The sequence below is a fragment of the Vidua macroura genome, chromosome 25 (assembly GCF_024509145.1).
Source record: "Vidua macroura isolate BioBank_ID:100142 chromosome 25, ASM2450914v1, whole genome shotgun sequence".
In the NCBI taxonomy this organism is placed as follows: Eukaryota; Metazoa; Chordata; class Aves; order Passeriformes; family Viduidae; genus Vidua; species Vidua macroura.
Genome location: NC_071595.1, coordinates 3,234,420 through 3,249,222, shown reverse-complemented (window position 1 = coordinate 3,249,222; position 14,803 = coordinate 3,234,420). Strand labels below are relative to the sequence as shown.

The following is a 14,803-nucleotide window of genomic DNA, read 5'->3' as shown; positions in this document are numbered from 1 at the left end:
CCACAAAATTTTATGTCTTTTGTAAAGACCTGATGTAACTACAGCTTTGCAAAGGAGATGTTCTCCCCCCTCTGAGGGAGGAGGACACTGCTTCCCTGCTATTCCTAGGGAAGTGCAGGTACCTGCAGAGCAGCACAGAAATTGTCCTTTTATGTCCTAGATGAGCCTAAAACTCATCCTGATCCACCCCCTGCCAGGGGCCGGGACACCTTCCACTATCCCAGGCTGCTCCAAGTCCTGTCCAACCTGGCCTTGGACACTTCCAGGGATGGGGCAGCCACAGGTGCTCTGGGCAAAGATGTAACAGGGGAACTCAGTTGGGAGGGCAGATCCCAGACCTTGACTGCGTACTCCATGTTAGTGGCCTTGTGGATGCAGCGTTTGCAGACGGAGTAGGAGCCGACGCCGATGGCTTCCTTCACCACATACCCATCACTGAACTGGACATTCTTGCCATGCAGCTGCTGCCAGGGCACAAAGGACAGCTCAGCTGGGAGGGTTCAGGGAAGGGTTTGTGCAACATGATGAGTTAACTGCAGCACAGAGAGAGCTGTCAGACTGTCTGTACATCCCACAGCTTCTCCTCCTGGCGGGGAGCGGGAGGAGAGGAGAACAAGGCAGATATAGCTCAGTGGGCCAACGCTGCCTGCACCCAGCACGGTGCCTTTGCCTTTGGTTGCCCAACCCACAGGCATTACAGACCCCCTGCCAGCACAGATCCACCTGGGGACAGGAAAGCCACAGCCCTGACAGCTGCTGCCCTGACAGCCTGTGCACAATGTGACAGTCAGTGGTGATGGAAGAACAGGAGGCAAGAATTCCAAAGAGAAGTGCCTCAGGCTCCAGGTGGTGCAGAGGTCCTGCAGACCTGGAGCATCCCTGCACCTCCAAAGAGCTGTTCCTCTGTCCCCATTCCTACCTGCACAACTGAATGTAGGGGTGGCTGGACAGGTTTCACTTTGCCATCCTCCATTAACCCGGTTGCCACAAAACTGAAGCCTCGGAAGAGCTGATGGGCCCCCGCACTTGGGGGCACACCCGGGGAATCTGCAGCAGGAGTTGAGAGACAGCTCAAGAAGAGCCTGAGCAGCAGAAGCCTTCCCCTTGCTCCCAGGAGTTACTTCAATTTATTTGAGACACGAGCCACACCAGCGACACTGAGTTTACCCCTAACATCCCACAGAGAATCATGGAATTGTCCAGCTTGGAAAAGCCCTCTAAGATCAGTCCAACAATTCCCCCAGCACTGCCAATGTCCCCAAGTGCCACATTCACATGACTTTTAAACCCTTGCAGGGATGGTGACTCCACCACTGCCCTGGGCAGCCTGACAACCCTTTTGGGAGAAGAAATCCCTGATATCCAACCTAAACCTTCCCTATGCAGAAACCTTATCCTGCTGGTGCCAGATACTCCCTGGTGTGAAGTCACAGAGTTACATCTCAGAGGAAAGTTGGGCTTTGCCTCAAGTCATACAAACCTTTTGGTGTCCGTGACGTGAACTCTGTGTCAAAATAAAAGGTGTCATCTGGCTGGCCCACTGCAGGCTTGAAAGGGGGTTTGATTTCCCTGCGGTACAGCTTCTGCAAAACACACAAAACCCAAAAAACAGCTGCAAAAACACCTTGGAAGTTCTCCCACAGGCACCTTCTCCCAGTGGGTGCAAAGGCTGGTGAGGAATGAAGGCCAGGAAGAGATTTTGTGAAACTCTGTGTCTTAGCATTTTGCTACAGCTCAGTGAGGTGACAGGCCCAGGTATGAGACAGTTACATGACAGAGAATTTTGGTTTTGGAAAGGGTTATTGGAGTGGATGGGGACAGGGGCTGGTGGCTCTCCCATAGCTGGCCAAGCATCAGGACTGTGCTATTCCTGCTGCCAGAACTGTGTTACTGGTGCTGAGTGGTGCAGAAATTTGCTCTTTCTGATACTCACGTTCCAGTCGATGGTGGAGTAGAAAGGGTGTCGCTTGATCTCCTCTGCCCCATCTGGCCCAGACCCTGCAAGGGACACCACAGGTCATGTTGTACTGAACCCCCAACAAAGCCAAGGGGACAGCCAGGGAGGCAGCACAGCCAGGTGTCACAGAGAACCTCAGAAACAAAAAAAAAAGACCAAGGTCTTACCTAATCTGTTGGCTGGATTCCTTTTGAAAAGGGCTCGTAGGAGACTCTGAGCCTCAGTGCTCAGGAACTGTGGCATGCCCAGTTTCGCTCTGGGGAGGAAGTTATGCAATCAGCTGCAGGTTTGGAGAAGTCAACCCACAAGGCAACTGCAGCACCTCCACCCCCAAAATGCACAATCATCTCTCTGGCATTTATACTGCACCCTTTAAACGGATGGCTGATATGGCACCACTTGCCAAATAACGCCACAGAATTGCAAGAGACCCCAGTTGCAACATCCCTCCTGTGCAGACAGGAGAGAGAAACTCTTACTTGAGGATGAGGGTCATCGTCTCCTTACGGTCCTTCCCCTGGAAGGGCAGTGCCCCTGTGAGCATTTCAAACTGGGAGGGAAAGAGAAGAAGGGGGGTCATATCTGAGCAAGGCTCGGTTGCACAGGTCCCACTGCCCCTTCCTGCTTGTGAGGGGTCCCAAGCCTGGCTCTGACAGAGCTCACAGGCATGGCGAGTTCCCAGCAGCAGTTTGGCTCTCGGGGTTTTTCTGGGAATGTGTCCAGGCCAGCGCCGGCTCCTGCCAGAGCCCTGGGATCCAGCAGCTGCCAGATGGTGGCACCAGATCTGCACTGACAGCGACAGCCCGGTGCTGGGGTGGACATGGACACCCCCATGCACCCCATAGAGACCCTCATGCATCCCATGCACTCCATGGACACCCCCACACACCCCACAGCCCCCTCACATCCCAGCACAGCAGCCTTGAGGGACCAGCACTCCTGGCTGGAGGCCTGGACAGCCCCTTAGGACTCTTTGGGGTCAGCAGGACACACAGAGCCATGTCTGGTGTTCTGGAGCAGGGGCAGCTGGCATTCCCAGTCCTGGGCAGGGTACCCACCATGAGGACTCCATAGGACCACCAGTCAGCACTGTGCGAGTGGCCCTGGCGATTGACCACCTCTGGAGCCATGTACTCCACAGTCCCACAGAAAGAGTAGGCTTTCTTCTCGTGGTCTATGGCCTCTTTACTCAAACCAAAATCTGCACAAGAGAAAGCTGTCAGCACACTGCTCCAAACATTTCAAGCAGCTCTGCATTTCAGGAGCCAACCTTGCTGGAGCCCAAGGCTTGGTGGAGCCCCTTACCTGTGAGTTTGATGTGCCCCTCTTCATCCAAGAGGATGCTACAGCAGGAATGGAAAAGCAAGTTGTTACTGTCTGTACTAAGGGCTGGTGAGAGAACAAGCACAGCAAGGGATGGTCTGAGATCATCCTTTGGCTCCCAGAATCCAAAGTAACCTGTCTCTTCTCCCAGTGCTTTAAGCTGCACCAGCAAGACAGGAGTGGGACCAGGAGCAGCTCCCTCCTCTCCACACCCTTGGCTTCAGAGCAAACCAAAGGCCCCAGAGGTTACCCCCCTCTGACCCCCACATTCCCCAGGCAAGGATAACCAAGCTGGAGTGGGCTCTGCAGAGCCCAGCCTGGTCCCTTCTCCCTCTGAAGGCTCCCAGCTGCCTAAAGCTGGAGCCTGGAGGCTGCCACGGATCTCTGCTCAGCCTGTGGCAGGCACAGCTCCTGGCTGGAACCACTGATCTGAGGAGCAGCAGCCTTAGATTGGCACCACCACCTCCCATGCATCCAGCCCCTCTGGAAAGCGGGAGCTGTTCCCTGACTCCAGGCTGGGCTGGAGGCAGGGCTGGGATGCTGCCTCAGCTGGCCACACGTACTTCTCTGGCTTGAGGTCCCTGTAGATGATCCCCAAGCTGTGCAAGTGGTCGAGTCCCAGTGCCAGCTCTGCCAGGTAGAACTTCACATCCTCCTCAGTGAACATGACCTGCAGGCAGGGGGAGAAAGCAGAGAGGTGCTGGGTTACAACGCCAGCAGCTCTCCTGCACCCAGGCAAGGCCTTCCACATCCATGTTGCTCCCTCCTGCCCTTTCTAACTTTTCCAGACTTCACCCACCATTCATGGTTTGGATCAGAATGGACCTTAATGGATCCAGTCCCACCCCTGCCATGGCAGGGACACCTTCCACTGTCCCAGGCTGCTCCAAGCCCCATCCACCCTGGCCTTGGACACTGCCAGGGATCCAGGGGCAGCCACAGCTTCTGTGGGCACCCTGTGCCAGGGTCTGCCCACCCTCACAGGAACAATTCCTTCCTTAACTCTAATCCAAAATGACTTTCATTTTATTCTTGTTCTTTAGGAGATGCTCATCTGAAGCTGTTGCAGGGGTGGGACCTGCCACCTGTGCTGCTGCTTTTCTGCTGGAGCACAGGACTCCCACAACACCCTCTCCTGGTGCCAGCTCTGGACTAGCAGCAGGCTGGAGGCTGTTTTCACCCTCTCAAGGACTGCAAGGGTCAGTTGCTTCTCCAGGTAATAAGTAGAGATGAGCTGAACCTTAGCAGCCCACCAAGATGCCAGAGCATACCCACCTCTTTGGAAAGTCGAGTGAAAAGGTCACCTCCTCTGAGGAAATCCAAGATGAGGTACAGCTTCCCCTCCGTCTGGAATGCTGAAACACAAGCCAGAGCAGGAATCAGAGCCCTGCACTGAGGGAAGGCTCCGTGGTGTTACATTAATCACTTAAATCCCAGTGGTTCCGGCTGGGCACAAGCCCTGCATGGTTCCTGGGTCAAATGCAGGTAGAGCTGATGGGGTAAAGGAAATGGCTTGTCCCTGCTGCTGAAATGGGAGCTCCCCACAGCACTCTGGCACTGCAGAAAATCCTCATTTTACAGGGGGTCTGGTTCCCTTTCCAGCAGTGATACCCTCCTGAAAGGGCTGTTTTCCCGGGAGAGGTGCTGGTCACCTTACAGGAACAAAGCTGTCCTTGCCTTCCCCAGAGTCAGAGCATTAACCCTGCCAAACTCCAGCTCAGCTAGTTAGCTCTGCTTTCTCAGTTTCTCATGGTTTAATGTTTTAATCCCAGGGATTTGATGTTTAAACCTCCTCTTCCAGTCCATGCTTAGTTCCCCATTCCTTAGCTGGAGCAGGCAGTGGGACCACAGATCCTTCCAGGAAAGGATCTGTGTTCAGGGGATTGTGTTTAAAGGCAGCCAGAGTCTGCTGGAGCTGCAGCCCCTCTCCTGTAGTATCCCATGAACCCACGTTTTTACACTCTCCCAGCACCCCAATAAGCTCCACTCACCGTAGTGAAGTTTCACCACAAAGGGATGGTTGACATCAGCCAGGATGTCCCTTTCTATCTTTGTCCTCAGTCGGTCCCGCACTGTGGGAAGAGAGGAGCAGCTCAGACACAGAAAAAGGCCCTGGCCAGTGTCCAGCCCCATCCCAGCCTTAAGCACCAAGCAGCTTCAGCCAGGTGTTTTCCCACCTCCATCATGATGCTCTTAAACAGATGAAAGAAAAGGAGGATGTTTTGCTGGGATAAAGATGCTTCTCTTTCACCCAGCCCACCCCAGGGCCAGCAGTGACATTTCCCCAGTGGAAATGGGATCAGAGCACTGCAGGAGGAGTCTCCCTCCTACCTTTCAGCGTTGCCTTCTTGAGCACTTTCATGGCATAGAGGTGGTTGCTGTCTGGGGGGGTTATTTTTCTCACCAAGAAAACCTGAGGCAGAAGAACACCACATTCACCAAGTACTAAACACTGGCAGTAGGAGCTGGATGCTTCACAAAGTGGTAAACCCCAGAGTGTCCCTAAGAAGCTCAAGCTTTCCCCTGGGGTTTCCAGGGAAGTGCTGTGTGTGGACTCCTCTCACCCCCCAGTTTCATGCTGCACTTTCTCCTTTCCAGCCTTCCACACCTCCTGACTCCTGCAGCTCCTGTGGGGCTGTTGCCTGGGAGCTGTGACTGGAGGCACTGATGCTTCACTGTACCACTAAAGCCTCCTGGTTTGCCAGTCACATCAACTCTGGATTTTTATCTCCTACCCTTCTCTGATGTCTCATTCTACCTGGTTTTAGGCAGCATCAAAAGGACACCACCTGCAAGTGGTGGGCTTGGCTACTGGTTGGACTGGATGATCCCAGAAGTCTTTTCCAACTTTTCTCTGATTCTACAAAGCCTCTGCTGCATTTGCCCAGGCAGCAGCACACAGTCCTGTCCAAGCCCCCACTGTCAGCTGGTAACTGTCTGACATAAAGCTGATTTAATGTATCAGCAGATGGTCTGTAAGAGACCTGGATTATTGAAATAGATAAGAGCTGCAGGCTACTTCCTTCCTCCTTCACAGAAGGGAAACTGGACCATAAGAGAGGGCACAAACCTAGCCTGGGGCACACAGCAGCAGTTCTGAGAAGGGAGGAACATGCCCAGGAACATTCCTGGGAGTCGGGAAAGTGGTTTTGTTGGGGATGGTTCCTTTCGTCACCAGAATCATTTCCCTGGCATGGCACATAGGAAGAAATGATCTCACCTTGCCAAAAGAGCCCTGTCCCAGCACCTTCAGGAGCTCAAACTGTGAGGGGTCAGCCTTCTCGGAGCCCTCCTTCACGTGGTGTGTGATGTTGATTTCCTGCACGACGCCTTCCCCCTGAAACAGAGGGCACACTGTTGGCAGGGACTCCTGAGCAAGGGCAAGCAGCCTTCTGGGATTGTGGAACAAGGACTGCAGCTCCAGACCCACAGGAGCCACACGTGAGAGAACCATGAAAGTTGGTGCTTGTCACAGGTATCAGCATCTGCAATCAATAAGTCAGGGTAGGGAGGACCAGATAAATACAGAGCCCTCCCTTCCAACCACAGAAGCTGCTTTGAACTGCATTTCAGAAGAGTGCTTGAGAAGCACCTTCCTTTTTGAGGCACTGGTAGCAAAAACAGGAGTGTTTATGCCACTAAAAATCCCACAACACAAAAAATACGGCACTGTTGTCAAAACAGGGCCAGGGCTGGCAAAAATCAGACATGTTGGAGCCCATCTGCTCAGCAATCTGAGCAACTCTGCAACAGAAGTCTTAGTGCATCTTCAGCACATACAGATGATGCTTTAGCAGACTCCAGCCTTCAAGAAGATTGAGGGGAAGCCAAGGTCTCTGGCACATGTTTTGTTTAAAACATATTATTTTACTTAAAAAAAAATAAAGAAGAAAAAATAGATTTAATCAGCATAAATAGAATAAACTCACCAAGGGATCTGGGCCAAAACAGCCACAGTCCCTAAGGTGATGCTGAAACACCTCCTATTCCCAGCAAAATTTTGGACCCAAAGGACAGCAATTAAGTTCAAAATTCTATTAAACTCTGCTGTCCCCAGCCCTGGGGAAGTTATGGCCAGCAGAGGCTGCAGAAAGCTGGAACTACAATTAATTTTTTTCCCTTGCAGAGTTGGGGGAAAAAACTTACACTTTGTTTTCTAGACCTATTCAGACACTTAGTCTGGAACCACCTAATCAAAGCAGCTTTTAAAGACAGTCAGAGGCAGGTGCCAGCCCTGCCTGTCCTCCTGCCCAGCCCACTCCCACCCTCCAGAGCCCATGGATGTGGTTGCCCACCTGCATTGCACTCCATCCCCTCCCCACTTTCAGGCTGGGTTTTTCCCAGTTTAGGAAGTGGCTTTGTTTCCATGGTGGGAGCTCTGCTCTCTCCTGTGCTACTCAGGCACTTAGGGCAGGGGCACAGGAGCTCCCTGGTGTTATCCTGCCTTTCCCTGGGCTTGGTGGTCACAGGCAAGAAAGATCCCATAATCCCTTAAGCAACACATTTTCGTGTTTCCAATGATCTCCCAGCTTAAACCAGCCACTTTGCACTTCTGGGTCCATCTGGAGGCTTAGTCCCTGCAGACAGCTGCTGTGTGGAACAACTTCCCACCTCCAGAGCTGAAGCAGGAGCCGGCCAAGTTCAGCTCCTCCTGCCAGCTCAGCTCTCCAGGGAGAAAGCCCACAGCAGGGAGAGACCCATCAGGAAGAAATTCTTCCCTGTGAGGGTGATGAGGCCCTGGCCCAGGGTGCCCAGAGAAGCTGTGGCTGCCCCTGGATCATTGGAAGTGTCCAAGGCCAGGTTGGACGGGACTTGGAACAACCTGGGATAGTGGGAGGTGTTCCTGCCATGGCAGGGGTGGCACTGGATAGGCTTTAAGGTCCCCTCCAGCCCAGACCATCCTGTGATCCTTATACCACAGAAACACTTTGAGAAGCCATTTGGTATCTTGCTGACACAAGGGAGGATTTTCCCTCATGGATTCATCCACCAACTTGGAATTCAACACTCAGGACTCTTGTGACGAGCTCCTACAGCCTGGCTGGCAGCACACACAAGCCTCCAGCACAAAACTACCTGTGTGCCACTGAGGTCAGCTTCTTCCAGAGTCACCACAACAAACTATCCCAGAAGGCAGAGAAAGAAAAGCAAGCCGGAGTGCCTTGAACATCCATGGGAAGCATCAGAGAGCGGCAGGAAGGCAAGCGGAGTGAGGTGGCAGGGGGAGGTGGCAGCGGTACTGACCAGGCTGGCGAGCTGGCTGGGGGCAGGCAACTGCAGGCTGCAGGGCTTGGCTCGCTGCTTCCTCTGCAGCCAGAGCGTCAGGAACGCCCAAACACGGGGAAGTTTAGGGTCCCTCTCCATTGTCCCATCCCGATCAACATCGTCTGGCCCCGGGAACTGCGGCCCTGGTGTGGGGCTCGAGGCTTGGGGCTCCGCTGGAGCAGGAGCAGGAGCTGCAGGTGGCTGCACAGGCGGATGCGCAGTGGAGATGATGCTTGGTTGCACGGAGGGAGGTTCATGCTCCCCCTGCCTGGCAACAACACTTGTGGTTGGGGCTTTTTTTTTTTTTCAGGTTTGCTTTTAAGAAAATAATAATCTCACAGCTCCTCGCTGGCATTTGGGTTCCCTGGCTCAGACAAGACACTGATAGAAAACACACACAGTCCCTTAAAGTGATTTCCATCTAATGCTGCCTGAAGTTCATGTCAGGCTGGGTGCTTTGGGTATTTCCTCAACATGGGAAATCGTGAGAAGCCACTTTCCTCTCTAAAACAGAAGAGACAAACTCACAAGAACCCACCCAGAAGTGTGACACCTTGGAGAGCTGCACATCTCCGCTCTCCACTGGCACAGGGATGAGGGGGCAATCACGATGGGATTCCTCCAGGAATGTCTGGATTGGAATTCCGTTCTTCGCTTGCCTTATGCTGCACAAGAATCCTTGCTGTGGAGTCTGAGTTATTTATCTGAGAGCCACCCTAAAGGTCCATGGTGTTTTTAAAGGCATTTCTTGCTTCTGAACCCACCATGGCTCAGATTATGGTCAGGACAGAGCAGAGGTATTTAGAGGGCTTGTTTTGCCTCCTTCCCCCTCCAAACCTTTGACCTTTCCATCAGGACAGACAGATGTTTCCTGCAGCAAGACCCCAGAGGGTGCTGGTAAGAAAGAAGCCCCTTGAAATGAGTCAAAAGACACCCACACAAAAGGAAATAGCCCCGTGTCAGCACTGATTTCTGAATTCCTCCTGAGAGTGCAGAGGATGGAACCAGAGAGACAAATTATGACTGTCTTACCCCCTCTGCCCCTACCACGTGCTCTTCAAGAACTGATAATGAAAGAAACAAATGACTGAACAGCAGTGAGGCAGCTGGGCCCAGCCCCACCACGGTGCCCGCTGAGCTCCAAGGGCTGGGGCAGGTGCCAGAGCGGGAAAAGCACCTGCAGCATAGCAGGAGCCTGGTTCACACTGACACCTCCTGCGTTCTGACACAGCCCAGGACCCTGAGGGAGAAACCCTGTCCACCCTGTGCTGCCCAAGAGAAGCACCCATTCCACAGCAGCTCCGGGTTCTCAGTGTGGGGGAGCAGCAAATTCCCTGTGCCTGGGCCTGGCAGGAGCTGATAAATGTCATTATGACCCAGACAATTTTTCATGTTGTGTTGCCAGCGTGGGAGAGGAGCCTCAGAAAGGCAAGAAAATCTCCCCTGTACATCCACGCAACCAAAACTGCCCGTTCTGGCTCACTGACAAGATCAGAAAGACACAGGAGCCACAAATGGCAGCACGGAAAGGGGGCTGGTGTGGGGAGGAAGGAGGAGGAGGATGAAATCAAGGCCAGGATGTCACGTGAGCAAGTGAGCAATAGCTGCTCTCTGCAGCAGCAGTCCCACAGAGCTGAGAGGGGCTGACAGGACAGCAGGCAGGAAAGGGTTTGGTTTTCAGAGAGCTCCCTGCGAGCTCTGCTTACGCCCTCGCGTGTGGGACAGAATGCAAATAAAATGGATGAGTATCCGTGAGGTGCCCACTGCAGCTCTCCTACCTTGTCTGCCGTGTCCACGAGGTTTTTTTCTATCCAAGTGATGTCAGACTTTGCCTGTGGGACAATAAACAAATGTCAGCACAGAGGGGCTGTGATTCTCTGCTAAAGTTTTCTCAAAGAACTTGTTCAGCAAGACCAGGTGAGCTGTTCACAGCCACTGGGGGTGTCTCACCAGCCATCACTCCTCAGGATGTGATTCTGAGCCATGTGGTGGCTCCAGAAGAGCAGTTGGCCCCAGTAAATAAATTTATATTGATTTGATTTGATAGCGTGAGCTGGAGGTGGGACAGGAGCTACTGAGAGGGAGAAGAGAAGGAAAAGCAAGCCCTGAGGAAGGGAGGAGCCACGTGCGAACAGTGAGATTAGAGCTAAAAATTAACTGATTTTCAGCTCCAGAAGGACCAAATCAGATCAGAGGGGCCCCTGCAGTCACCTCTTCCCCTTCCTCCTCTGCACTGCTGTGCCCTTGCAGGGGGAGCAGCTGGAGAGGGTGACTGTCCCACTGCTCCAGGAGCAGCAGGGTGACATATCTGCCAAAGCCACAGCTGAACCCCTTCCTGAGCAAAAAGTGATCACAAGCAGATCCCGTCCCAGGGATCCCTCCCACCCACCAGGAAAGCAGCTCCATCCTGGCTCCTTCAGACCAGGCCCAAGCCCCTGCCTGGGATGGGGCGGGAGGGTTGGATTCCCACAAGCACAGATCTCTGCAGGTCCAGCCCTCCCTGCTCCTGGGGGCTCCCAGCACCTGCTGCCACCCACAGCCTCCAGAAGCATTTTCCACAGATTCCTGCTCTGCTGGGAAATGAGACTGGCTTCTCCTGGAAAACAAAAGCCCAGGAGGTCGCTCCAATCAGAGGAGGAGACAAATTCTGAACCTCCCTGTGCCGCCTTCGCAGGGCACAGACAGCTGAGTCACCCCAGAGCAGAGGCTGGGCACAGACGAACAGGGGGTTTTCCCAAGTTCCAAAAGCAAGTCCTGTTTTCTACTTTCCCCCTTTTTTTTGAGGGAGGATTTTACAAGCCAGAAGCCAAGAGACAGGTTTGTTTTTGCTCGCGTTTTGTCACTTTGCCGGTTGAGACCGTCACATCTAAATGCAAGAAAAAAAAACCACCCTGCAAAAGCTTGAAACAGATTCTGCTCTTGGCATTTTGCTTCCTATTCATCAACAACTAACCAGAAGCTGTTTTAATTTCTGTTGCTTCAACACATGCTCTGGTCCCAAAACACTCCCAAAATCTGGCAGCACCTAGGAAAGACACTTCTTAGAAAGCAGTCATACCCTCCAAAATGCCTTTTCCAAAAGAGTGCTTAATTAAACCTGGATAAGGTCTGGCTCTGTAGAATCAGGAATTCCCTGATTCCTTGTGTCCTGCAAAAGAGACAGAGCCCAGCACAGCAGGCAGAGCAGGTATTTTATCAGACACTTGCCTCCTGGATCCTTGGCTTGTTGCGGAAGAGGAGCCTCAGCATCTCCAAAGCTTTGGGCTGTTATCCTCCCATCCTTGCCCAGCTGGTTCCTGAGCTCGCAGCCCGAGCAGCGCCTGGAGTGGCGCGAGAGCCCCGGTGCTGTGGTTGTGTCACTGGGATGTATTTTGGGAGTTCCACTGAAAGGAAACGGCGGTTTCATATGGGGAAATGGCTTTGTGTGGCCATGGCTGCACAATGCAGCAGCCAAACGAGAACACTGGGTGGCTTTACGGGTGCTTAGGCATGGAAAGAGCCATCAGCAAATCTCAGCGGGCTTTTCAGGAGGATCAGTTCAATTTCAGGCACTGCACAAGGCAGCAACGAGCAACTGCGAGTCTCAGTAGTTTTCTTGCTCAAAATTTCTCTGCCCCTGCTCTGAGCAGCACAAATGCTGATCCAGCAGGTATGCTCTCCCTGTAGGATCAGTGGAATTGCAGCTCTCCAGGGAAAGAGCCAGGAGGCAGCAGCAGCTTCTGGATCAGCACAGGAGCAATGTGGACCTGCTGGAGAAGGCCATGAAGACATTCCAGGGACTGGAGCTCCTCTGTTCTGCAGCCAGGCTGGGAGAGCTGGGGGTGCTCACCTGGAGAAGAAAAGGCTCCACAAGGAGCTCAGAGCCCCTTGCAGGGCCTAAAGGAAAGCTGAGGACAGAGTTTTTAACAGGGCCTGTTGTGATAGGACAAAGAGTGATGGTTTTATGCTAAAAGAGGGGAGATGTAGATCAGATATAGGGAAGAAGTCTTTTACATTGAGGCTGGTAAAACCTGTGGCTGAAAGCAGCTGGTCTCCTGAGGGAACTGGGAGGGCACATGTGGCTCCCCATTTTCCTTGCACATAGAAACTGAGAGAACTGGTTCAGAAAGATCTGGCTGAAAACTTCCCTCTCACTCCCTGTGCCTGCACTGCCTGACTTGGCCATTCCCATCTCTGTCCCTGTTGGGAGGGATCTTAAAGCCCATCTCATTCCACCCTGCCATGGCAGGGACACCTCCCACTATCCCAGGGTGTTCCAAGCCCCGTCCAGCCTGGCCTTGGACACTTCCAGTGATCCAGGGGCAGCCACAGCTTCTCTGGGCATCCTGTGTCAGGGCCCCATCACCCTTACAGGGAGGAATTCCTTCTTATATCTGATCTAATTCTCTCCTCTTTTAGCTTAAAAACATTCCCCCTAACCTGTCACTGTGTGAAAGAGGTGACACTGTCTGCAGGGTGGTGGCTCAGATGCTGGCACTGAAGTGTGAACTCTGTGGCTGGAAACTCTGTGTGACCCTGCTGCCAGTGGCACCTCAGCCCCAGGAAAATCCAGCACTGCCAGACACAAACGGCTCCCAGTGGACAGATTAAAGGTCTTGTAATCCAATTCTGTGGAGGACCAACCTCCAGCCATTCCCAGCATCAGCTCCATAAACCAGGACACTGTCTGGCCCCACAGATTTCAATCAGAATGTCCAGGGACTGCCTTTGCCTCCTGCCAGGATCCAGTTACACCCCCTGAGCTCTGGGAGGGAATGCTCAGGCTTTCACAAACAGGAAGGTGACGGTGTGAGGAACTGCTGCTTGAGGAGGGACAGCTGCTGCCACAGCCACGGGCTTCCCAAGGGGATATCTGGGCAGAGGTTTCAGCTGCTGCCCAGGAAGGACTGGATGAAGACAACCTCAGACCCCTCCTTCCCTAAGTGTAAGCCTTGGGAAGGAATGTGGGAGCTTCCTGCTCCTGAACTTTTGCATGAAGTTATTTTATATTACCTACTCTGGAGCAACAACTTCCCCGTGGAGCAGCAGCTCCTGCTCAGGAGGGAGCCTGGGATCAGTGGGAAGCACAAGGGACTGCAGCTCTGCAGAGGAAGCGAGGCTGAAGTTTGTGAAGAGCCAAGGCTGCTCTCTCTGGAACTTTTTTTTCAAGTGGTGGTTCTCAAAAAGGGGAACAAACAACACAAAGAAACCTCCCCACTCACTGCCTGCCCTTCTGCAAAGGCCTTTTTTGGGCAGGGCTGGCCCTCGGCCTCATTTGTAACAAAAGAATTGGCCAGAACCTGGTACTTTTGACTGTACTTCTGTGGTGGGTCCTCTTCAGTGCTCCTGGGAGCCCCCAGCCTGAGAAATCCTGCAGGACACTGAGCAGAGACATGGTCCAGGCTGGGAAGGGAAGGGTCCAGCTGGGGGTAACTGTGCCTTGGGGCCACGGACTCTCTTAAAAGAAGAGGGAGATTCTTGGAACAATCCAAGAGGATCTGCAGGCAGAGAGAGGCTTCCTTAGCCCTTTAACTCACACTGAACAAGGGCATTTGCTGACAGACAAACACCGGGGCCCAAGGAGGAAGGGACACCACGGGGTGGCTTTGAACGTGGAAGTCCTGCACAAGGTCACTGCTACAAACAGAGCCTGGGAGCACCGGGGACCTTGGGAACTGGAACTTGCCAAGTAGGGGATAAGGGTAGGATTCCTGGCAGGAGGTTTGCAGGAGGGGATTACTGAGAGGGAGCAGGGCTGCACGTTTCACCCCACACCATCCCCAAGGACTGTTATTGGTCTCCTGAAAAACAAAACCAACCAAAAATGGGAGAGGGAGGAGAAACCCAGAGGACACAGTCAGGCCTCTGCCCAGCGGGGGTAAGGTGGTGTCCAGAAATCCTCAAATTCTCAAATCATCAAAGCCCTCATGCCCAAATCCTTACATAGCCAAGGCAGCTGAAGAAGGGAACGACCAGCTCCATCCTGGCATGGAAAACATCAGGAGCCTCCCCACACAAGGCTTCAACAAAAGTCTGACCCCTGGAAACGCTCTGCCATCCTCCTGGGGGCAATTCCTCCCCACTCACAGAGGCAACCAAACTGTGTAAAATTAACCTGGTGACTCCTGGGAAGGACTCTGCTGCTCCTCCAGTGATCCTGGCTCCCCAAAACAGGGGTTACAGGCAAATCCCTAGAAAGGGAACCCTGTCACGGGACAGGCAGTGTCACACTGGCACCCCTCGAGCACATTCCAGCAGGTGGCACTCAGAGCATCTTTA

General features: G+C 53.2%; 1 protein-coding gene across 5 annotated transcripts in view; it reads right to left on the bottom strand.

Moving 5' to 3' along the window:
* Positions 1–14,803, bottom strand: part of RPS6KA1 (ribosomal protein S6 kinase A1) — a 30,779-nt gene that overhangs the window by 3,054 nt on the left and 12,922 nt on the right. For 2 of the 5 annotated variants that reach the window (XM_053998706.1, XM_053998710.1), the window contains exons 3-16: positions 10,324–10,377; positions 6,501–6,617; positions 5,612–5,693; positions 5,272–5,352; positions 4,556–4,635; positions 3,844–3,950; positions 3,263–3,300; positions 3,016–3,158; positions 2,437–2,507; positions 2,125–2,213; positions 1,934–1,998; positions 1,481–1,583; positions 920–1,047; positions 339–464 (exon numbers count right to left, since the gene is read on the bottom strand). In XM_053998706.1, coding sequence (XP_053854681.1) covers positions 339–464; positions 920–1,047; positions 1,481–1,583; positions 1,934–1,998; positions 2,125–2,213; positions 2,437–2,507; positions 3,016–3,158; positions 3,263–3,300; positions 3,844–3,950; positions 4,556–4,635; positions 5,272–5,352; positions 5,612–5,693; positions 6,501–6,617; positions 10,324–10,377 — 1,284 coding nt within the window. The remainder of the gene's footprint in view (positions 1–338; positions 465–919; positions 1,048–1,480; positions 1,584–1,933; positions 1,999–2,124; positions 2,214–2,436; positions 2,508–3,015; positions 3,159–3,262; positions 3,301–3,843; positions 3,951–4,555; positions 4,636–5,271; positions 5,353–5,611; positions 5,694–6,500; positions 6,618–10,323; positions 10,378–14,803) is intronic. The other 3 variants (XM_053998707.1, XM_053998709.1, XM_053998708.1) reach the window with 3 other exon arrangements.